Here is a 23,223-nt window from a genome sequence, read left to right as displayed (position 1 = left end):
GCATTTACACCCCACTTTGATTCCTGCTCCACCTGAAGTCTAAAACCAACTGCCTGGCAGTGGCAGCAGCATTTCTAGTCATGTGGGAGTCACTTGATTTCATGGCTCATTATCATTTATCATAGATTTCATAGATTGCATAGACATTAGGGCTGGAAGGGACCTTGTGAGATCTGTCCAGCCCCGTGCCCCAGGGGCACAAAGTCAGCTGGGGTCAGATGACTCCAGCAAGATAAGCATCAAAGCATTTCTTAAAGGTATCCAGAGTAGGTGCTTGCACCACTTCTGGGGGGGAGGGTGTCTATTCCAGACTTTGGAAGCTCAGACGGTAAAGAAGTTTTTCCTTATGTCCAATGTAAAATAGTTGTCCAGCAGTTTGTGACTGTTAGACCTTGCCTTCCTTTGGGGTGCCCTGCTGAATGCACACCATGATATACTTTAGATCCCTTCTTTCCACAGGCATTAATGACCCTCTCCTTTTGAATGGTCTTGAGGTTGCAGCAAGAAAGCCAGCCTTTGTTCTGCCACTCCGCAGTTTGCTGCTCCTGGTCACTAAGCTCCTATTTCACAACCCTGCCAATTGTTTTTTAACTCCTGCTAACCAAGCTGTATGAGTTTTCGCTTCCACCTGAAACACAGTAACCTGGCCTGAGGCCCTGGGGCCTATTAACAAAGGATCTAGTGTCTTTTTAAACTGGAAAATGGCAGGTGCTATGGGATGACGCCCCTCGCCCTTTTGCAGAATAGGCCCGCCAGCGGCTATTTTCAGACACGGGTGCCCAATTCAGGGTGGCGGGCACTTCTCCCCCTTGCTTTGGGAGGTCTTTCCTCCAGCAACAGGAGACCCCACAGACACTGGCAGAGGGGCTGCGGGAGCTGGACCTGGAGATGGGCTATAATGCACATGACAACGTACATATGAACCCGAGTTCCCAGGACCCGAAGCAGCCCCGCTCCCACCCCGCCTAAAGCGGCTCAGCCCCTGCACGCAGGCGGCCGGGGGTTTTCCTGCAGTGTGGCAGCTGCGCGTTACGACACGGCGCAAAGGTGGGGGAAGCGCTTTACGGCAGCGTGTCTGCCTTAGCCCGCCCGGGCGCGCTTTGCGGCGGCGTGGCGGGGGGCGGGGAAGATGTCTGAGCGGGGAGAGGCGCCGGCGGCGGGCGCGGGCGGCGAGATGCCGGCCAAGAAGCAGAAGCTGAGCAGCGACGAGAACAGCAACCCTGGGGACCTGTCCGGCGACGAGAACGTGAGCGGGGCGGCGGGGCTGGAGGCTGGAGGCGGCCTCGGGCCACCCTCCGCTTCGGGGCCGCAGGGGCCCAGGGCCGGCCAGGCGCATCCATTGGGGCGGGGGGCAGGGAACCCCCCCCCCCCCCCCGCTCGGAATGGAACAGGCCCGCGGGCGGCCACGTGGGGGCAGCATCACAGGTGTCATGGGGGGAGGGGTTCCTGCCCCCCGCCCATGGGGTCTGTTTTTTGGGGGGAAATGGAAATGGGGGGCTCCTTACGGGCAGAGTAGAGACATGAAGTCTGGGATTGGCGGGGCCCTGTGCACATGTGTGTGCTGGGCTTCTGGTAACAGGTGGCAATGGTGCAGGGTCCTGAAAAGATTGTGTGTGTGATGGGGGGTGTATATAGGGGCTTGTATACTTGTGTGTGGCACATCAGGTAGGCCTGCCTGAAGGCCTGAATTTCCTTAGCACTGTCTTAAACAGCGAGGGGCAGCTGTTTTGGGCAGGCATGTCACAGCTTATCCCTGCATCCTCCCCCAAATGTCACTTGTCATCCCCTTCCCCTGCCTGATCTGTTGCACTGCTTTCTGCTCCCTGCCCCATCCGCCACTGGGCTGCTTGTCTCCTCCCCAGTCTGTGTGTTGCCAGACTGCCAGTGCTACTTGTGCTACTCGGGCTGCAGGTTGAATGCCCCTGAGCGGAAACAGCCAGATGTACGTATTTGTGGCCAAAAACTTCAAAGAAAGTTGCGCTGCTGAAGCAAAGGTTTAAGGATCTGAAACAAAACTGTTGAAGTGATGAGTCAACTCTTGACAGCTGTGGCCTCCTCTGTAGGTACAGAAAGAATATGTTCTTCATGTCTGATGTTCCCTTCTGTTCCACGACTAGGTCATTCATAATTGGGAAACTGATGTGAACCAGGAAAGCTTGGGCTTTCTCTTTTAACATATAAATAAAAATTAGGTATGAGGCTGAGACCTTAGTTCTCAGTCCTTGACTGTCGTAGGGCTGCGCTCCATGGCGCTGGTGGAGCTGATCAGAGTGCAGCCCTGTAGTGGGAAGTGAGGAGAGCCAGGGCTACGTTCCCCACCGGGCTGAGCAACATAGGGCTGCAGAACCACTTGGAGCGCAGCCCTGGTTCTCCCCTGCCTCCTGCCACCGGGCTGTTTCAAAATTCGAAACGTTTTGAAGCTGTTTCAATGCTTTTTTATTTCAATTTTGCTGTTTTGAGCTCAAAATGCGTCAAAACAGCTTCGAAATGAAACACTCAGCGACATCTCACACAGCCCTACCAGTTGATTAAAAAGCAAGTAAGGCCAGGTGGAGGAATTGAGTTTGACAGTGATGTTTTATTGTATATGTGCATAGGTACTTACATCTCTGTAAAAACACTTTTCAGTGCAGTGTTACAATAAATTGTGACTTGACCTTTGTAGAAAAATGTCTCAGTAAGTATTCCCTTTCTCCATCCTGCAAGGGGCTACAAATAGACTGAACAGAGGTCACTGTAAGACTGAGATCTCGGAAATTAACTTTAAAATCTATGGAAATGTCTCTCAGATCTCATACGTGAAAGAATGACCAGAAAGTTAGAAACATATAAGTGCCAAGGAATATATGGATATCTAAGAAATCATGTCCTGTTTATTTTTATTCATTGCTTTTTGGTTCTTTTTTCCTAAAGAATAACAGATTCTCAGTAGGTGGTAACTATTAAGGCAGGTATTGATAGTTAAATATAACCTCTACCAATTTGATACTCGTCTCTACTATCCTTCTCTACTAACCTGAAGGATATATTAAGTATACAGTTGAGAAGTTTTACAGTTTAGAAACAGTTTGATATATATTAACATAATAAAATGCAATAATCACCTCGTTCATCATTACCTACTTGCCAAACAATTTGTTTTTGTTTTTGGGATGTTCATAAAGCTTCTTCAGGGTAGAAATCTGATTTCAATTAAAATGCTGATTGTCTGCATTTTAATTAATTTTTTTATTAGTTAAAACTAGGTTAAGTGTTAGGTACAACACAAAAGAGCCATATTGAATCCCATTTAATATGTAAAGCTAACTGATTAGTTAAATAAAAGAAGCATCTGTATTCTGTAAATTGAACTGATTGTTTCTGGTCATGATGGTTCAGAAGCACAAAAAAGAGGACTTCTTCACAAACTCCTCCAGAAGAGTGCTAACCCTTGCTGTAACCTCCTAGGCAGAAAGGACTTGGCAAAGAACAAAATCCCCACGTGTCCAGAACTGACATCGTGTAGGCATGACTGCCTCGCATCTAAGCCCATTTGGGATCTTTATACTAAGCCCAAGCCCACTGAAGATGCCAATCTGATAGGCCTGCTTTGAGCACACCTACTACATAAAGACAGGAAAGAGTACAGCAAGAAATTGCAGTCTCAGCCACTTTCACTCCAAAACACAACTAGTGGAGCTACTGCTCACCTTATAGATATATAGATAGATCGATCTATCTATCTATCTATCTATCTATCTATCTATAGATAGATAGCCTTGTGGTTAGAGCTCTTCTGCAGAAAGTAGCAGATCAAGGTTCAATGCCTGCCTCAGTTTTACCAAGTACAAACTCCACGCTCTCACTTCCTAAAACTGTCCTGATCCCCAAGATACAATCAAGTCAGGGGCGAGGCACTCGCCACTCCTCCAGTTGAAGGTGCACTCCACTGTACAACATATTACATGATGCCTTGCGACAAAGAGACAAAGCACGAATAAGCACAACTCTACAGTTAAGTGAAGAAGGTGCTCAGGTGGGAGGAGATAGTTAGGGGCTTCAGTCCATTATCCTGAGACACAAGATGCATTGAGACAGCCACAAAACAAAGAGTCTCCCATTTGGGTTAAAAGGTTAACTCCTTAGTGAGTGATGCAAGTTTCTACTCAGGTCTCCCCCTTGGGTGGATGCTGTAATCACTAGATTGCTATGTTGAAGGTGGTACCTGATACCTCTCTCATCCAGCAGGTGTTTTGAAAATAACATGCCAGACTTCTATTTCCAACTTTGTAAAAGTTCTTCTAGGTAGAAATGAAAATTCATATCTTTGCAATCTCCTGCACCTGATGACGGGTGCCCGTGCCTGAAGGCTTGCAAATAAAGAATTTTTTTTGGAGATATCTAGTTGGTCTACTAAAAGATATCACCTCTGCCATGAGTTTTGATTCCTTTTTCCTCTAGACCAATATGACTACAATCTGGATACCATTTCCAACTTTGGCACTTAAGTCCAGCAGAGTGTTTCGGTCTATGAATTCCAGAATGTAACTTGGGTCTTTAGCCAAGCTTCTAAACCCAAAAGAGGGTGTGGTGGGATTTAGCATCTCCCATTAATTTCCTTATGTATGTATGCCCACTCCTGTGTGCTGCGTGATGTGAACCTCATCCTGAGACCTCCCCAACACTGCTCATGCATTTTGAAATAAATTTTTGTATCGGACTTGGGGCACCTGGGTGTCAGAATTGGACTCTGTAGGCTTAAAATTACTATTGCTTCTGTCCCCTTGTAAGGCAGTGCCATGAGTCAGGATCTGAAAACTAAGGTCTCAGCCTCATACCTAATTTTGATTCACAAGTTAAAGAAAAAACCCAAGCTTTCCTGGTTTTCTGATTTACATGAGTTTCTCAGTTATGAATGACCTAGTCGTGGAACAGAAGGGAACATCAGAAGTGAAGAACATGTTCTTTCTGTACCTGCTGAAGAGGCCACAACTGTCAAAAGTTGACTCATCACTTCAACAGAGTTTTGCTTCAGATCCTTAACTCTTCGTTTCAGCAGCGCAACTTTCTTTGAAGTTTTTGGCCACAAACACGTACCATTTTGCTGTTTCAGCCCAGGGGCAGCCAACCTGCAGCCCAAGTAGCACTGGTAGCCTGGCACAGAGCAGACTGGGGAGGGGACAGACAGCACAGTGGCAGATGAGGTAGGGGGCAGAAAGCAGAGCAGCAGATCAGGCAGGGGAAGGGGACGGCAGTGGCACTTGGGGGAGAATGCAGGGAGTTGCCCCTGCTGCACTCTGCCTCCCGTCACCGGGCTGCTTTCCATGGGGCTGGTGGAGCTGATTGGAGTGCAGGCGGGAAGCGGACTGGGCTGGGGCTGTGCTGGCTGTGAGGATGGAGCTGGAGGACCTGGGCAACTAAAGGCCCGTCAGTCTTACCTCAATCCTAGGGAAACTCTTTGAGAAGATCATCAAGGAGCACATCTGCGATGGGCTGGCTTCAGGGATGATGCTTAAGGGCAACCAGCACAGTTTCATTAGGGGCAGGTCATGTCAGACCAACCTGATTGCCTTTTATGATCAGGTCACAAAAGCATTGAATGCAGGTGTTGCCATGGACGTAGTCTTTCTGGACTTCAGCAAGGCCTTTGACACGTCTCCCATCCTATCCTCATTAAAAAACTAGGTGACTCTGGAATCGATGCCTACACAGTCAGATGGATGGCAGATTGGCTGAAGGGTCATACTCAGAGGGTGGTGGTGGACGGGTCATATTTGACCTGGGGGGAAGTGGGCAGCGGAGTCCCCCAGGGCTGGACCCACGCTGTTCAATTTCTTTATGAGCAATTTGGACAATGGGGTGAAAAGCAACCTCTTTAAATTTGCTGATGATACCAAAATTTGGGGTGAGATGAGCACGCTAGTAAGGAGGGAAAGACTGCAGCAAGATCTGGATAGGTTACAGGGGTGGGCTAACAAAAACGGGATGTGTTACAATACTGACAAGCGCAGGGTGCTGCACTTGGGCAGTAGTAACCAGCAGCACACTTATAAGATGGGAAACTCCCTCCTTGAGAGCATGGAGGCAGAAGGGGATCTTGGAGTCATTATTGGCTCCAAGATGAACATGGGCCAACAATGCGAGGTCACGGTTGGCAGGGCTAGTCGGACCTTGTCATGCATCTACAGGTGCATCTCGAGTAGGGCCAAGGAGGTGATCCTCCCCCTCTATGCGGCACTGGTTAGGCCGCAGCTGGAGTACTGTGTCCAGTTCTGTGTGCCCCACTTCAGGAGGGATGTGGACAACGTTGAGAGGGTCCAGAGGAGGTTCACCCGCATGATCCGGGGACAACAGGGCAGACCCTACAATGAGAGACTGTGGGACCTGAACCTGTTCAGCCTTCACAAGAGAAGGCTGAGGGGGGACCTGGTGACTGTCTGTAAACTCACTAGGGGGGACCAGAAGGGCTTGGGAGAGACCTTGTTTTCCCTAGTGCCCTCTAGCATAACAAGGAATAATGGCCACAAGTTGTTGGAGACTAGGTTTAGATTAGACATCCGTAAGAACTACTTCCCAGTTAAGGCGGCTAGGATCTGGAACCAACTTTCAAGGGAAGTGGTGCTGGCTCCTACCCTGGGAGTCTTTAAGAAGAGGCTTGATGCCTACCTGCCTGGAGTCCTCTGAGCCCGGTTTTTCTCCTGCTCAGGTGGGAGGTCGGACTTGAAGATCTACAAGGTTCCTTCTGACCCTACTTCTATGATTTGCCGGCCCCACGGAACAAAGCCCGGCAGCAGGAGGTGGGGAGAGCCGGGGCTGTGCTCCCTGGGGCTGGCAGAGCTGATCAGAGTGCAGCCCAGCGGCGGGAGGTGGGCAGAGCCAGGGCTGCGCTCCACCTTCCGCCACTGGGCTGAGCTTCATGGAGCCCAGCGCTGGTCCCAGGCAGCAGCGGCAGCCTCCTGTCATCCAGCGCAGATCTGGGGACCCACGTCCCCGGGAGGAGTCTGGCACAGCCCTGCAGCCTTCCCAGGGGTATGAGCCCCTGGATCTGCGCCCGGATGACAGGAAGCTGCTGCTGCTGCCTGGGGCCAGCAGCAGCATCAGTCCTCCCTGGTGCTGGATGTGGGCTATGCCCAGCGCCAGTCCCATGTGGCAGCCTCGTGTCGTCCGGCACAGATCCAGAGACCCACGCCCCCAGGAGGAGTCCAGCACAGCCCTGCAGCCCTCCCAGGGGTGTGGGTCCCTGGATCTGTGCGCCAGATGACAGGAGGTTGCCACTGTTGGCAAGCGTCGTGAATTTTGCTTCCAAGACTTGGAGGTGCATTTTCTGATAAAACTCTGCACCTATCTCCTTGAAACTTGGCGGGCTTTGTCCCCTTGGAAGCGGCTACCATCCCTGCAATTTGCATCTGAATCAGGCAACAAATGAAAATGTTTTAGGCATCAATCCCCTTTATAGCCTATGGGTGAAACGTTGAAATGAGTCAAAACAACACCACAATTTTGATGAAATGAAATGGGACGGTGCTTCGAGACAAAACAATGAAATGAAACACTGTCCTTTTGAAATGGCAAAATGGACATCAAAATGAAATGATGGTGTTTTGCACGGCCCTGTTAACTAATTCTAACAGTGTGATTTGCCTCATAGTGGCCAGGGACCTGGGACCAGCCAGCCCTGTTGGATAATTTTACCCATAGAGGCCCTAATAAGGGTGGCTTGTGGGATGTTGTTTCTGTGTCAAACACAAAAAGAGGTGCCCTAGCATCCTGATTGGGTTAAGGGAATAGCTTTCATTTGAGCTGATGCATCCAAGAGCCTGAAGAAGTGCTGGATTGTTTTCTGGGCTGCTTAAGGAGCTCACAGCTCTCTGTTTCCCCCCCACTTTCTTTCTCTTTACGGCCCCTATTCCTAAAAATCTGTTCTGTGCTTTTGTTGTCAGTTGCCTTCACTGCTGTAGGATCCCCTTCAGCTTCTCTTGCATTGTCAAAGTGTGCTGAAGTAGTACCTTTCCTACTATTCTAATAATTGCAAGAATCCATTGTCTTCCACAAATCCTTTGTTGGCTTCCTTGCCTTTGTCCATTTTAGTTTCCATCTTCACCTTCAGGAGTCCAAAAAGCTCAGTTCCTGTATTTATTTCCATTCTTTTGATCTCTAGGACTGTATTCAGTCCTCACCAGATTGCCCCTCCTCCTCTCCGCTGATTCCACCTTTCTTTAGTCTTCTCCCAACTCTTAAACTGCTTCCTTCTTTTCTCTCCCAGACTCACTCTTTTATAAAGCTTTTTAATGTTTCCTTTTCCAGATGTACCATCTTGTATTTTGTCTCATTTGAAATAAAGTCTTGTAGTCCCTGTTCAGTTAGCTCAGACCATCAGGCAGTGGGCAGACCCCCTGCAGAGGTCATTCAGAGCCAGCAAACTGCAACAAATAAAGACAGCACTTGTATTTGACACAAGTGAATTTGAAGAGAGTTTTGCCAGAGTAAAAGCTAAAAGTTTTGGTATTGTAAACTCAGTGAAGCAGAGACTGTCTTTGGTTGTTGTGAGACATGGTATACAGTAATGACCTGTATGACAATTTATAATGTAGTAAAACATTAGCCAGAGCCTGTTACATTTTTCTTATATTTGATCTCTATCATCTTTGCTGAGTTCTGTACTTTGGCTTTCAGTTCCCCTTATATCTAATTTGCATGCTTGCTTTCTGTATAGCAGAGTACAGAAAACTTAATTTTGTAACTGTTAAATACACAGTGTTTTACATCTTTTACAGGTCTTATTGTTAGCTTTAATATTTGTCTTTGACTTATAAATGTGGGAAGGAAGAGAGAGAACAGTTTGAATGTCTTTTATATGGCGGGGGAAGCATATGTAATGTTGTGTAGGAAGCTGTTTCTTGAAACTGTTATTGCATGCAGCTCAGGTGACTGTTGGCTTTACTTAAAAATCTTACATAGTAAGACCTCGCACAATAGTGTCTGTGTCACATGAAGCTGTTCTTCAACTCTCAGCAAAGTCTAATGGATGCTAAATGTCAACAGCTTAATAGAGTAAGGTTTAGATTACAGAGTAGAGAATCAAGGCTTTTTTTGTGAAAGCGAGGCTATTTTACAGAGCATTGTAATGCCTAGACCTTCTAAAGTACTTCATGAATTATTGTAAGTTAAACTAAATTACAGTTATCAAAGTAACTGAACAATATACATTTCATGACACAGACACATTGTCTTTACTCTCCTTCATTTGTCTAACTCATGAAAGTCCCCAGTTTTCAACAGTCTGTCTAATTAATCTTGCTAATGAGTGAATGTCTACTATATCTCTTGTCACTCAAAAGCTTGGGCTTTACTCACAGAATAAGTTTCAGTATATAATGTAGTGGTTCTCTTGTTGGGTGCAGGCTGCTTGCTGGAGGCTTGGGCTCTCTGCCCTGCTGCTTTCCACTGGGGCCTCTGTGACCCAGCGGGTGGGACCTGATGTGGCAGGGTAGAGTGGGGCTGGTTGGGATAGCTCGGTGCCACTGCAAGCCCCACACTGCCATGGCAAGGTGCCATCTGCCTGCCCTACAACAGTGAGAGGCACAACTCTGCACCAGGTACCCCCCAGATGCTGCCAGACAGGCAGGGGGTACTTCACTAGGCTGACATGGGGCTCGCAGCAGCAAGGAGCTTCCCCGCCCAGCCCCTTTCTGCTCTGCCATGCTGGATCCTACCCAGTGGGTTGCAGAGGCCCCGGAGAAGGGCAGCAGGGCAGGGAGCCCAAGTCTGCCCCAACCCCTCCCATGCACAGATCTTGTGAGAGGGAGCACGTGCCCCCCATGCCATCTCCTGAGAGTATGCAGCAGTGGGGAGGCAGACCCACTGCCCATCCCCTAGACGAGATGCCCTTGGCTCTGTTCCGCTCCCCACTGAGGCTCTGTGGGTGTGCATAGCCTCAAGCCCCATGTACCACCCCAGCTGGGCAGCGGCAGCAGTCCCAGCCCTGCCCAACCCCCTCTCTCCCTTCCTATGTAGGCCTCCATCCATGTTCCCCCACCAGACTTACCTGCGGGGAGCTGCTGTCCAGGCTGCCTGGCAGCCATGTGCATGCCTATCTGTGCACATGGTGCCCCCTGCCTGGCTGCCTTCCTCCTGCTCTCATAAGCCCTTTGCAGGCTGGAACTCTTTGCAAAAATGGAAAATTTGTGTGTTTGTGTGTTAAAATGCAAAATCCTGTGTTTTTCTCAAAAGGGAAAATCTGTGTGTTTTTCCATTTTCCTGTGGGAAATGGAAAACTCGGATCGCTGCTTAACACTAAATCTCACCTCGGCCTCCCTTTTCCAGTTTTTCAGTTGTTGCATTCTCTAGTCTGTTCTGCATGCATAGAGCATTCTGTCAGAAATAGTCCCAAGAGCTGTTGTTCAGTTCTTTTAGTCAGTCCTCCGGACTTCTGCAGTGACATCTTTCGTGTGTAGTGAACTAACAGTAGCTGTTGGAGAGGTGACTTTGCCAAAGTTTTTGTGGATGGTGGAATCATTGACTTGTGCATGTAGCCATGAATCCTCCTCAGTTTGTTACCATTGTTCTTGTCTTCCCCTTCCTATAGTTTGTCACACTTGTATGAGCTCAGACTTAGCTTTTTAGGCCATTGGGCCATGTCTTTGTATGTGGATGATGCCTAGTACCGTGGGCTCCACCTTAATAGTTATTACTAATTGAACAGACATAGCCATTACCTGGAGCTAGGAAGTTGTGCTCTGTCGTGTTTGTGCCTTTCTGTTGCCTGTTCCACACACACATCCACTTCCGTGGTTAGCTTATTATACAGTTTTGGGGACAGCTTCAGGTAAGGAATGACCCCAAGGGTTTTGCTTCTTTGACCAGAGCTGCAGAGGACTTGGCCCATCAGAGAAAAAGGGTGACTCCCACTTCTAAGAATAACAGACAAAGCTTCTTGGGAGCTCACTGCCTCTCTAAGGCAGGTGTATCCTTAAAAAATTGTCTTGGCATATCTGAGCTGGTTGTTGTCACAAGTTGTCTTTACTGGAATGATTATGCTGATGATGGTGTGACTGTATGTGGTATTGCATCTAGCTTATACCAGAATAAAGACTTTTACTTGGTACCAACATCTATACCAGATGATGTTGCTGGTTAGCTTGTACCAGCAAAATGCTCCCGGTGCTGGCAAAGTAAGCTTCCAGAGAAATATGTGAAGGCTTCAGACATATCCATGAATTATCTTCCTTGGGTTGACCTGGGATAACTTCTGACTAGAATTTGTGGTGGAGGGCTAAGTGGGGGTGAAATTGGGAAATGCGCAGAGATTTGCAAAGACTCAGGGTGAAGTCTACCCCAATGAAGCTGAGCTTCTGAGGACGTTTTTTGGTTTGCAGGGAAATGACCAGAAAAGGGGTAAATCCCTCCATGGCTTGGCGAGTTCGCTTGCAGCCTTTCATTTTTCAGAGGTACTGGGCACGTCTACACATGCCATGGATTGTTGAAGCAAATAATAAATGAGTGCACAGTAACCACCGTTATTGCACAGTCCTGGCACCGCACAGGTCATTTCTGGCACTACTGTGCAGTAGCTTGTTGCTACTGTGCAGTAGTGTCAGCATCACGATTTGTGCCCGCCTGCCAATGCTACATCCCTGTAGCTTGTCACTGCAGTGATGTAGCATCTCTTGTAGATGCACCCACTGAGACTTAAGTCCAGTGGGAGCTGTAGGTGCTCGCTAGCTTTGAAATCAGACCACCAATCTCTCTGATTTAGTTACACCTTTCTATAAAATGTGGAGAACGTGTGGCTACTTCACAGAAGAGTTGAGAATTGATTTTGTAGCATCGCATACTGGAAAACCTGTCGCTTTTACAAGCTAGGTGCTAATGTCTAATAACGTCAATCCAATGTAATTATTTTCAGGATGATGCTGTTAGTATAGAAAGCGGTACTAACACTGAGCGCCCCGACACCCCTACAAACACCCCCAATGCACCAGGGAGGAAAAGCTGGGGAAAAGGCAAATGGAAATCGAAGAAGTGCAAATACTCCTTCAAATGTGTAAATAGTCTCAAGGTATGTATAAATAAGCCTTAAACTGATGATGTACGGTAGGTGATGGTAGTGGTGTCCATTGTGTGTCAGATGCTGTGAATATGGAAATGGTGGTTTAAACAAATGTCTTGCTTATTGTAAAACAGCTGTAAAATCCTCTTCACGTGCTCCCTGGGGATAAAGCTGATGGCCTTGGGACTGGAAGACTGAGCAGTCTGTTCCTTTTGGTTCTTTCTTGTTTGCATGATGCTGCTCTGTGGTCTTGCTCTTCCTGAGGGATGTTTTCATTTTAAAATCTGTAAGTGTTGAAGCTCATGCTGGGATTAATCAAAATGTTTACAGGTTTTGGTTCTAAGCTACTGAACGGAGTTCTGTCATGCTTCAGTTATGTATGTTTACTAGTTTTCATCTATATTCTTCAGTTTCAGGCATTTAAAAGCTCTTCTGAAAATATTTGGTATGGGGAAGGAAGGGAAATACTGAAAGTTTTTTATCCATCAGGATCAATTGATGTTCTAACAATTCTTGTTAAGTGTGTCCATAAATTGACTTTTGTGGTTTGAAGTCATGCTTCAAAATTGGCGTCAGCACCCCCATTTATTTAATAGCTTCTGAATTTTGAATTTGAGTGTTGGTAATATTTCTGAGATCAGTTTTTTTTTCTGTCTGCGAGGAGGTTATTGCAGTCCAGATTTTCTAAAAAAATTAGCAGAGGGCTAACCAAAAGCTAATTGAACTCCGTTTAAAGGTTCTCAGTGACTTAGAGTTGGCTCTAAGGAAAGATCCCGTGTAAGGAGAGCCAAAATGTAAGAAATTATCAAGGCAGAATTTGAGTGGTGTTGAGCAGGATAATTTTTAATAGACTTCTCTTAATTCTCATTGGACTGCACAACAGAAACGTGTATACTGACAAAGCTATAGAGCCCTTGAGGTTGGGAATCTCTTGCTCCAATTTAATCCTGCAATTTTGAGCAGTATTATGGTAATGAGTACAGTCAAAATTATCATAATTAAATGTTCTATATGAACTGGAAACTTCATTTATGACCCTTTGGGAAGCAGTTTGTACCACTTGGCGTGAGATTTACTAACCTTTGGGAGTACATCTCTTGTACTCTAATGAAAAAGCAATGCAACAAGTTGAAGAAACTGAATTTCATGTTATTATCCAGTGGAATAAAATGTTCCCATTCTCCTTCCCCGTCATCTTTACTGGTTTTGTCCCAGTTTGTCCTTAAGGAAAACTTCAGTTGTGTTCATTCCTCACTGCTTTGGATGTAAAATCATTATGATCAGTTCTGAAAAAAACATTACTCTAAAAATGTTTTTCCAACTTTGGTGTATGGGCAACTTTAGGTGTAGCTTAAGTGCCAGGAAAACAAGGAAGTATAACTTTCCAAATAAAGCAGCCTTAATTTCCTGTTAGTCTTAAGCTACTTTTTGCAAACTAGTTATTTACATTCTATAAAGGTAACCAGAATCTTTTCCATTTTCTGGTTAGGATGTGGTGGGAAGTGAGAACTGGTATGTGTATAGACTCAAAGTTTAAGAAATAAATAATCCCAGTACACATGCATATGCACTAGAGTCTTTTCTTTTTAAAGAGAATGTGTGCGTCTAAGAAAACAGCAGTTTCTTGAGTTAATGTCAGTACCAAGGGTATAAAACATATTTGTCCTTTGAAGTCAACCTCAGATTCTTGACATGATTATAGAGCTAGCTATCCATGTGCCCCCTCTTGGTATCTGGGTGATGTTAATAGTTTTGGTCTTGGTACCTGCTTCAGGGTGTTATTTCTGCAATTTTCCCCACTCTAACCAGGAGCAAGGTCAAACTACCTTATGTTTACAAACTGATTATCACCACTGAAACGCTCTTGACTAATTTAACTCCTTTATGGTTGTATTTATGTATATAGGTCTGACTGAAGTGTGATCATTTGGGTTGCCTTCATGTCTTGTGATATGGATACACAGCCTTTTAAAAATGTGTTGTTTTGTGTTTGTTTGTTTTTTTAGCAATCGGAACAAATACCAGAATGGGGAACAATTGATCTGTATGACTTGCCTTTAAGTAGTGGTAACCTAAGGCAAGCTTAATTTTCTGCAGCACCTTGGTGGCTTGTCTGTCCTGGGGAGATGCTGGCACTTCCTGTTTAAGGGCACCCATTTGTAGGTTGTCTGGCCATCTTTTAAAAATATTTATCGATCTATCGATCGATCAATATGTGTCTCTGTATGTGTAACATGTATGTAAACAGACAGGAATTGGTTGAGACTGTGAAGGTGGAAGGTAATTTGGGTGACAGCAACCACAAAATGATAGAGTTCAAGATCCTATGGGGCGGAAGGAAGGAGGACAGCTGAATAAGGACATGGGACTTCGGAAAAGCAGCCTTTAGTAAACTTGGGGACTTAGTGTGTAGAATCCTATGAGAGGCAAGCCTGAAGGGAAAAGCCATCCAAGAGAGTTGGCTGTACTTTAACGAGGCTCTTTGAAGGGTGCAGGAGCAAGCTATCCCGAATGGTGGAAGAATGGAAAGTGCAACAGAAGACCAGCCTCGACCTAGACAGCAGTTTCTTCAAGGAGTTGAAACTCAAAATGAATTCTATAGAAAGTGGAATAAAGAGGGATTCCAGTGATATGTCAAAAGTAAGAGGAAGACTGGAGAAACCATAGGTCCCTTATGGGATGCAGGAGGCAATCTAGTTAGAGAAGGCTGAAGTATTTTAATTCCTTTTTCTTTACTTGAGCTTTCACAAATAATGGCAGCTCCTAGGTGGCAGTGCAGTTGGCCTTAGAGGGAAGGAGAAAAACAGCTTATAGTAATGGCAGAACATGTTGGGGAAGCTAGATACTTCCAAGTTGGAAGAGCCAGATAGGGTGTACCCAAGGGTACCAAAGAAGCTGGCTAAGGTAATTTCAGAGCCATTGGCTATCCTTTTTGCGAACTCTTGGTGGTAGGATAGGGTCTGGATGACTGAAAATGGGCAAGTATAGTGCCCATCCTTAAGAAGAGGAAGAAGGAGGATCCAGGGAACTACAGACCAGTCAGCCTTACCTCAATACCTTGAAAGATTGTGGAGCACGTCCTCAAGGAATCCATTGTGAAGCACCTAAAGAATAGGGTTGTAAGGGAAAGCCAGCATGGATTCATGCAGAACAAGTCATGCCTGATCAAGCTGAATTCCTTCTATGATAAGGTGATAGGCTCTGCGGATGAGGGGAGACCAGTGGATATGAAAGAGCTTGATTTTTAGCAGGGTTTTTGGCAGTCTCCTGATGGTATCATTAACAAGCTAAGGAAATACAGACTAGATAGTTTCGTAGTTCCTAGGGTCGGAAGGGACCTGAACAAATCATTGAGTCCGACCCCCTGCCGTGGGCAGAAATGAGTGCTGGGATCATAATACCCCAGCCAGGTATCTATCCAACAAAATATCTTTGTTAGTTATTAAAGGACATCCATTTTGGTCACTGCTTATATTGTTTTTTAAATTTATATTTGCCCTGTTCAGGAAGCCTCAAGGCCACTTAAAATAAATGATAAAAACCCCACAGATAAGGAACAATAGTAGACTCTGCAAAGTACACCACAAAATGTGAAAATTTGAGTCCTTGTCTTTCTTTCCCACTACTGCTTCCCTGCCTCATATGAGCAAACGCTGCAGCCAATTCTAACTGTACTTCCCAACCCACATGCACATCTAGGCATAGGAAACCTCTTCCCATTCTCCTGCCTCAGGCCCATGGGAGTTCCTCCCCTCAATGTTACTCCCAGGTCATCTTCCCTGGGAGTAACAGAGGGTCTGTGGCTGTCCCAAAAAAACTCTTAACTTCTCCCCCTAACAAACACAACATAAAATTCAAAAGAACCATAGTAGAAAGGCCATCTTAAACATCACCCTTTGGTGGCATCCCAAGGCAGGCCTCACCTAGGGGGTTCTGTAGGACTTCCATGCTGTCTGGGTCCTTTTCCCTTAGTTGGGTTGGCCAAGATGGTTATAAGCATCAATTGTTTTATTAGCTTTTAAGATTTGTTATAAGTGTATCTGTATCTTTTACAGATTTAGATTGTGCACGGTTATTTTAACGTTTGGCAATTCTGTCCTAATTCAACCAAATGCTTGGAAACTAGTTTAATTGTTAACTTCACAGAGGTGTTGTAGCTAGGAACATAATCACCATGTTTATACTGGGAACCTCTACTATTTCATTATAGTTGCCTAGTTAAAAACTAAGACATACAAGCTGCTACTGTCTGCTTGTGCCTGTTATGGACAGTTATAACCCATATAGTTTTTACCTGTACTTCTGATACACCTTATACTACGATTTGAGTAATAGTCTGGATGTATATTGTATTAGTATAAAGAAATATTCATGTAGATGTAATCTGGCCTACACTACAAAGTGTTGCTGGCGCAGCTACATTGGTTGGGGGTGTCAGAAGACTGTGTTCTCTATTCAGAATAGCTATGATAGAAGAGGACCTGTCATTCAGAGGTGGGTGCTAAAGAGTCAGAAAAAACGCTTCTGGAGGTATATGTTGCATCTTCCTACGGGATTCTGCTGCCATAGCTGTGCTAGCACAGCTAGAGACTGTAGGCCTCTGGTCTCAGACGCAAGTTGCCTCTTCTAAGGTCACATGACAAAAGCAGATATCAAAAACTACAAATAGAACCTGGGAGTTCTAATGATCAGTTTCAGTCTTAAATCATTAGACAAAATATTTTCTTTCCTTTTAAAATGCCAGAGAAATAGAATGTACCTTAGTACAGTGGTGTTCAATCTTTCAGCTCCTTGGACCAGGTGAATAGTGTGGGGTTGGTTTGTGAGCTGGGTCCCTCTCAGATTGGGCCCCATGCCACACCAGCCCTGCGTGCCCCATCTAACTTTACAGGGTCACACTGTCTGCCTGCAGAGCTCCTCAGAAGTCCAGAAATTCAGAAGCAGGGGAGCAGCAGTTAATGCTGTCACTGTTCCTGTGCTGCCAAATTTTCAGGCCCTTGGAGATGCCTGCTGATTGAATGACTGGGCTCTGCAGGCCTGATACGGCCTGTTGGCCAGGAGTTGAGCACCCCTACTTTACTGGCATTAAGACAACAGAGTTTTGTGATACAAATTTTTAAAAATGTTCATAAAATTCATATGCAAACATAGCAGTGTGGGAAGAGGCTGCACCAAGTAAGTTAGTTTGCCCTATGGAATGAGTTTCATTTCTTAGAAACAAGCATCTGTAATCTTTGTCCCTTTGCATTTCTGATTTGGCTTTTCCTTTACAGGAGGACCATGGCCAGCCTTTGTTTGGAGTCCAGTTTAACTGGCACAGTAAGGAAGGTGACCCGTTAGTTTTTGCCACTGTAGGCAGCAACAGAGTGAGTAACAGACTCCATTTCTACCTGATATGCCCCTGTGGTTGTGTCTTTGTTTGTCAGTTCCTCTTTCTTCCAGTCACTCTACTTATGCCTTGTGTTAAAATACTATGCTGTGAAATGGTGTGTCTGTTTTCTCCCAGAGTTTGTAAATGTGCCCAAGAAAAACAAATCCAGTAGAGTATAGTGTGATGGTACACTTGAGCTATTTGAGAATACAGTTATCTGTTTTATTAAAACCTCTTCACTCATGGGAACCAGTGGGGGCCAGCCTTTTTGATAGGCATTCCACAGATTAGCCCTGTATCCTCCCCGAATGCCTCTTTGATTCCCTTCGTCTGCTTAGTTGGCTGCTCTGCTTTCTGCTTCCTGCCCTGTGATCTCTGCCCAATCTGCTACTCTGTTTTCTACCTGCCACCCTATCTGCCACTGTCACTTCCCCAGTCTGCTGCGTTCCACATGCACAGGATGCCTGTGCTTGTGTCACACGTGCTGCAGGCTGACCACCCCTGATGTAAACAGTAGAGATACAAATGTTTTTCCCCTGAAGTCTAGCTTTTGGAGTACTGTGTAAAAAGGGCTAAGAGATGTGGAGTGGAATCTATATAAGTTTCAGTGTGTCAGCTACTGACAGTACCTAAAGATTAGTAGCCTATGTGAAATAAATTTTCATGGATTCTTAGTTAACAGGCTTCCACATCATTACAGCTTCAGAAATAATTTGTTTCTGGAGAGCATCTGGAGCATCTTATGAATAAATGAAAATTCTTCATTTTCCAAGGTCATCCTTCTTGCAATTTTTATAAGCACTAAACTAAAGCATTAAATTAAACTAATTAAAAGAAATTAAACAAGCCACGTTTCTATACAAGAGAAGTTAAACTAGATACCAGTTGCTTTTTAAAATTGGAATCCAGTTAGAACTAGTTGTATTAACTTAGTCTAAGGTATGAAATACACTTCATGTTACAAACCTGGGAAAGGCCACCATGAAGACTGCTTTCTTGAGGCAGAGGTTAAGACACTATGAATGTTTGCATCACACCATTTCCACATGACACAAAGGGACAGATAGTGGGTGGGATCTGTATAGTAAATGCGTATCACATGTTCTGTTTGAACATCAGTATACAGCTGCTTTTGGTAAATACATGCTATTTAATGTGAAAGTAATAATCCGTTCAACTCTTTCTTTTCTCCTTCCTCCCAGGTTACGTTATATGAATGTCATTCCCAAGGAGAAATCCGTTTATTGCAGTCGTATGTGGATGCTGATGTATCCTCCAAAAATGATCTGTTCTAAAATTATCTGTAAGAGTAAGCTGAGAAATAGCTGTTTACTCCTTCTCAGTGTACCAAAATTGGAGAGACTACATAGGAAAGAGAATGAATATATTCCCTGGGATACAGTACTATGAGCACATTTGTTGGTGATAAAGTACATTTTTCACTATAGGTACAAACTTACCTCTGCCCAGAAATCTTCTCTTCCTTCCTAGCAATTGATATGTTATACCTGTTTCATATCAACTGAAGCCTCCCAGAACTAATACATTGTACAGTGTTTCATGCCTTCCCAACGTCCCCATGAAGCAGGTGGTGTACTCCTTTTCAACAACAGAGAAATCAAAGCAGTTGATATAAGATGTGGGGTTGAAACCTGGCAGTTCCTGGCTTGCAGTCCAAAGCTTAAACCAAATCATTACTGGTAAAGGTCTTTGTTTCATTCCTACTCTGAGTATTTTTAATGGAGGAGATGGGATAGCAGACAAAATTATCATTATAGATGTGTAATTTAGAATGAGGGCATGACAAAAAAGTATTACAGAGAAGGGTAGATTTGGTATTGATAGAAATATCAATAAATATTTAGTTGTTGAGTAGAGGCCTCTGGGCACTCACACAACTGTAATTGGGGACCTACACCAATGTGTTGTTCAAACATCTTATGCAAAACTCTGCAGCTGTTCCTTTAGTCCTTAACATAGTGCTTCTTAGGCAGATGAAAACTTTTATACTTGTGCATGGACCTACGATAGCAATACAAGTCATCCTCTTCTGGCTGTGGCTGGTTCCAGGGGTATTATTAGGATAATTAATCCCATTACAATGCAGTGTATAAAGGTGAGTGGTCACAGTACCAAATTTTAGGTTGTACCTCAACAAATTAGCAAACAGTAGTGTCTGTTTTAAACTTGTGTCGATGCAAGGGGCAGAAATAATTTTTTTTTCTCTGAAATCTGTTCTAGCACTATGTGGGCCATGGAAATGCAATCAATGAACTAAAATTTCATCCAAGGGATCCAAATCTCCTCCTTTCTGTAAGCAAAGGTGAGAACATGACCTTTTTTGGTTAAGAATCATCTACTTAAGTTAGAGTTTGTTCTTTACATATGATGCTGGATGTGAATGAAACTGATGGAAACCCACCAAAACACAGAGGTTGACAAGTGACTTAAAAATGAGTCCCTGCCACCCCCACCCCAGCCCTTGAAACTAGACCAAATTAACCTCTTTAGTTTTACATTTGTGTATGTGAAACCCACTTACTACATTAGAAGGAATTCCAGAGGACAGCATATAATCACACTTTGTAGAAAGGAAAATACATGGGTATTGGTGGACACAGCTGAGCAAGCTGGTGTTGGGCATTGTTGGAACTTTGGGATAACGATTACTTAAATTATTTATTATATGCTGAGTTGCCCTGACATCTAGTGATGAGATGAGAACATTGCAGATATTGTTCAGCATTCGAAAAAACATCAGTTTCAGCCTCCTGTCAATCCAGTGTAAGTCAGTAGATCTCTGTTTAATTTATTGGCATTTACCTAGGTAAAATTGGTGCAAGTGAAAGAAAGAAAATGTAGATATTAATATGGGCTCATTATGAATTTTATTTAGAATGTCTAGCCAATCATAATCTCTAAACCAGAAGTATTAAACTTGTCTGGCCCCATCTGACATGGGGCTGGTCTGTGGGCCAGATTGGCTGCATAGACCCTCTCCCCCAGCATACCTAACCGACAGCTACTCCAGCCAGGCTGAGACCCGTGCTACATGCAGCGCAGATCCCAGAGCAGCTGGAACAGACACCGTGTGAGGCACAGTCTGGCTGGAGCAGCAGCCACACTGCATGTAGTGGCCTCCCCAGAAGCTCTGGGACACACGCCACAGATGGTGCTGCTCCAGCCAGTCCAAGACTTGTACTGTATGCAGCATGAGTCTCATTGCCTGGAGCAGGCACCATGTGCAGTACATAGCCAAAAATGGGCACCACCTGTGGTGCAGTGCACTGTGGCTGCTGCTTTGTCCAGACTGCATTGCACAGGGTTCCTGTTTCAGCTACTCTGGGATCCGCCTGGAGGGTGCAGGGGAAAGGGAAGAAGACTGGGTCTGTGGGCCTGATCAGGCTCACAGACCAGCCCCATGTCATGCCCCGTGTGGCTGTGATCAGACCCAGGGGTAGCACCAGGAGTGGATAGCACCAGGAGTACAGGCTGGTTCTAGCCCACAGGTCATATGTTTGACACCTGTGCTCTATAACAAGAATTATCAACCATGAGTATTTCATAAACTAAAAGCTGCTTTCAGTAGTACAGTATTATGGAAAAGACTGAACAAGAACAGGAAACTTTAATTAATTGCTGTAGCTAACTTCATGTACAGTCTGATCCATAGGACACTACATTTCCTGACTATTTTATGTATACGTGTATAGTTGAAACTTTGAAAATCTAGGCTGCATGATTCTTGCTTATTGTAAACTTATATATCTAAGTGTTACTTCCCAGAGAATACCAGATGGTGAAATCACAGATCCAAGCACTGTTTAGCTACTTGTAACATTACCTGAAAGATGAGGGTAGAATAGAGAAGGAGGAAGTAGTGCAGTTTGTCTGATGTGACACCTGGCATTGTATTGGGGAGCTGAGAAAACACTTTCTTTCTATATCTGATGTGCTAAGTGACATTGTAACAACACACAGCTTGAATACCGTTGACACTTGTAGTAATCTGAGAATGTACTTGGTGTACTGTAAATACTAACATGGAATTTCTCTTCTTGAAAGTGTTGGCTAAACTGACTTTGTTCAGGTACAAATGCATAAAGGTTAACTTGTTAACTTCTGTGTTTTTATACCAGATCATGCACTGAGACTGTGGAACATTCAGACAGATACACTGGTTGCAATATTTGGTGGAGTAGAAGGGCACAGGGATGAGGTTTTAAGTGCAGTAAGTAGAAAATAGAGGGTAGTAACTTTAGATTTATGCAGGGGGTACTAATCCTGGTTAGTTTATCATTTTATCCTTTTGTGTTTTGTTCAGCTTTACACATTATGTCTCAAACTCAAACTGCATAAACAATTGAATATTTAAAATGTAGCTTTATACTGGACTTGTATAGTCCTATGTGCTGCAATCTCCCGTCCCTGTCCCCCCCCGAAAAAAATAAACAACAAAAAAACCTAAATTTGGGAACCTGCAGAAAATGAACACCTGCCCCACACCATCTCCTTTGGAAAAGCTGGATATTTTGCAATGCCTCCTGGAGGTCAACTGCCTTGATAGGGCTAAAGAGCAGGAGTAGTGGGAAATATGAAAGGTCTTCAGATGTTCTCTACTGAAAATACTTTACAAATGACTGGACAGCATGCACCCAAACTGATCTCACCTGCTAGGTTAAAATAAGAGTCAAAAGTCTTATCGCATGTTAAGAAAATTGGTTAGTTTCTGTAACAATATCAAATGTCTGTTTCAGCAGGTGATTAGGTGAAACAATTGAAATTTAAAACACCCATATACTTCAGTATTTGTAGTCCTTGAAGTGCCATAGATTGCATGGCATACATGTAGAACAGATTAAGGCAGCCCCTGCTCTGAAAACTGTTCAGTCCAGGGCCCTCAACCCACAAGTCCTTTAACAGAGTAACCCTTGTTGGTCTTCCATGGTGGTGGGCATAATACTAATATTAGGCAGAAGGTGCCAAAAAAGGACTTGTTTTAAATATCTTAAAACATAACTCATGATGGTGGTTTGGTTCCTGAGTGTTTGGCTGACGTTGTCTGTGCAACTTGCTATCCTTCACAGAAAGGGAAAATAAGGGAGGGAATGAATTACATTACCAGCATAGTTACCTGTAGGCTTGTTTTGCCCATATTTAATGGCTCTGTGATGTATGCAATTTAAAATAATGTGCCCAGGTAGAAAACTTTCTTCGTAACTCCATTGCTTCCCTATTTCCTGAAATGTGAGGATTTATACCACTCTAAAAACTGCTTTGGGTAGGGGTTATAACTGTAGATGGTCTTACTTCATATAAATGCCCAGTCCTTTTCCTGAATTTTGCTAAGCTTTGTGCCTCAAATATTCCTTGTAGCAGTAAATTCCACAGGTTTGATGTTGTGGCAGATATCTTTATATTTGTTTTCGCTTGGTCTCACACAATTTTCCTTTGTGGTATTTGAAAGAGTAGGCATGAATACCAGCATGTGGTACTTTTAACAAGAAAGTTTTCAATTATTATAGTTAATGTTTTTCCACCTGAAATGTGTAAGTTTAACATGCTCCATGTAGTGAAAATGCTGGTGTGGCCATATTCAACATGTAATAAAAATAAAATCAGTATACTGCAAATTACTATATGTGCATATTTTTGTGTGCACAGGATTATGATCTTCTTGGGGAAAAAATAATGTCTTGTGGGATGGATCACTCCCTGAAACTCTGGAGAATCAATTCAAAGAGAATGATAAATGCTATCAAGGAATCTTATGAATACAACCCAAATAAAACCAACAGGTAAATACAATCTTGATTTTCTTCCC

General features: G+C 44.4%; 1 protein-coding gene across 1 annotated transcript in view; it reads left to right on the top strand.

Annotated features, from left to right (window-relative positions):
• Nucleotides 1-1,118: 1,118 nt before the first annotated feature.
• EED (embryonic ectoderm development) overlaps nt 1,119-23,223 on the top strand; it is a 27,288-nt gene continuing 5,183 nt past the window's right edge. The window contains exons 1-8 of the mRNA XM_019530380.1: nt 1,119-1,246; nt 11,885-12,037; nt 17,302-17,394; nt 18,602-18,667; nt 19,390-19,515; nt 19,641-19,722; nt 21,539-21,630; nt 23,064-23,197. Of these exons, the coding sequence (XP_019385925.1) occupies nt 1,130-1,246; nt 11,885-12,037; nt 17,302-17,394; nt 18,602-18,667; nt 19,390-19,515; nt 19,641-19,722; nt 21,539-21,630; nt 23,064-23,197 (863 nt within the window). The 5' untranslated portion in view covers nt 1,119-1,129. The remainder of the gene's footprint in view (nt 1,247-11,884; nt 12,038-17,301; nt 17,395-18,601; nt 18,668-19,389; nt 19,516-19,640; nt 19,723-21,538; nt 21,631-23,063; nt 23,198-23,223) is intronic.

The sequence above is a fragment of the Crocodylus porosus genome, unplaced genomic scaffold, assembly GCF_001723895.1.
Source record: "Crocodylus porosus isolate Cpor-Errol unplaced genomic scaffold, CroPor_comp1, whole genome shotgun sequence".
NCBI lineage: Eukaryota > Metazoa > Chordata > Crocodylia > Crocodylidae > Crocodylus > Crocodylus porosus.
Note: the sequence above shows the minus strand (reverse complement) of the source record. Positions and strands in the feature narration are given on the sequence as shown.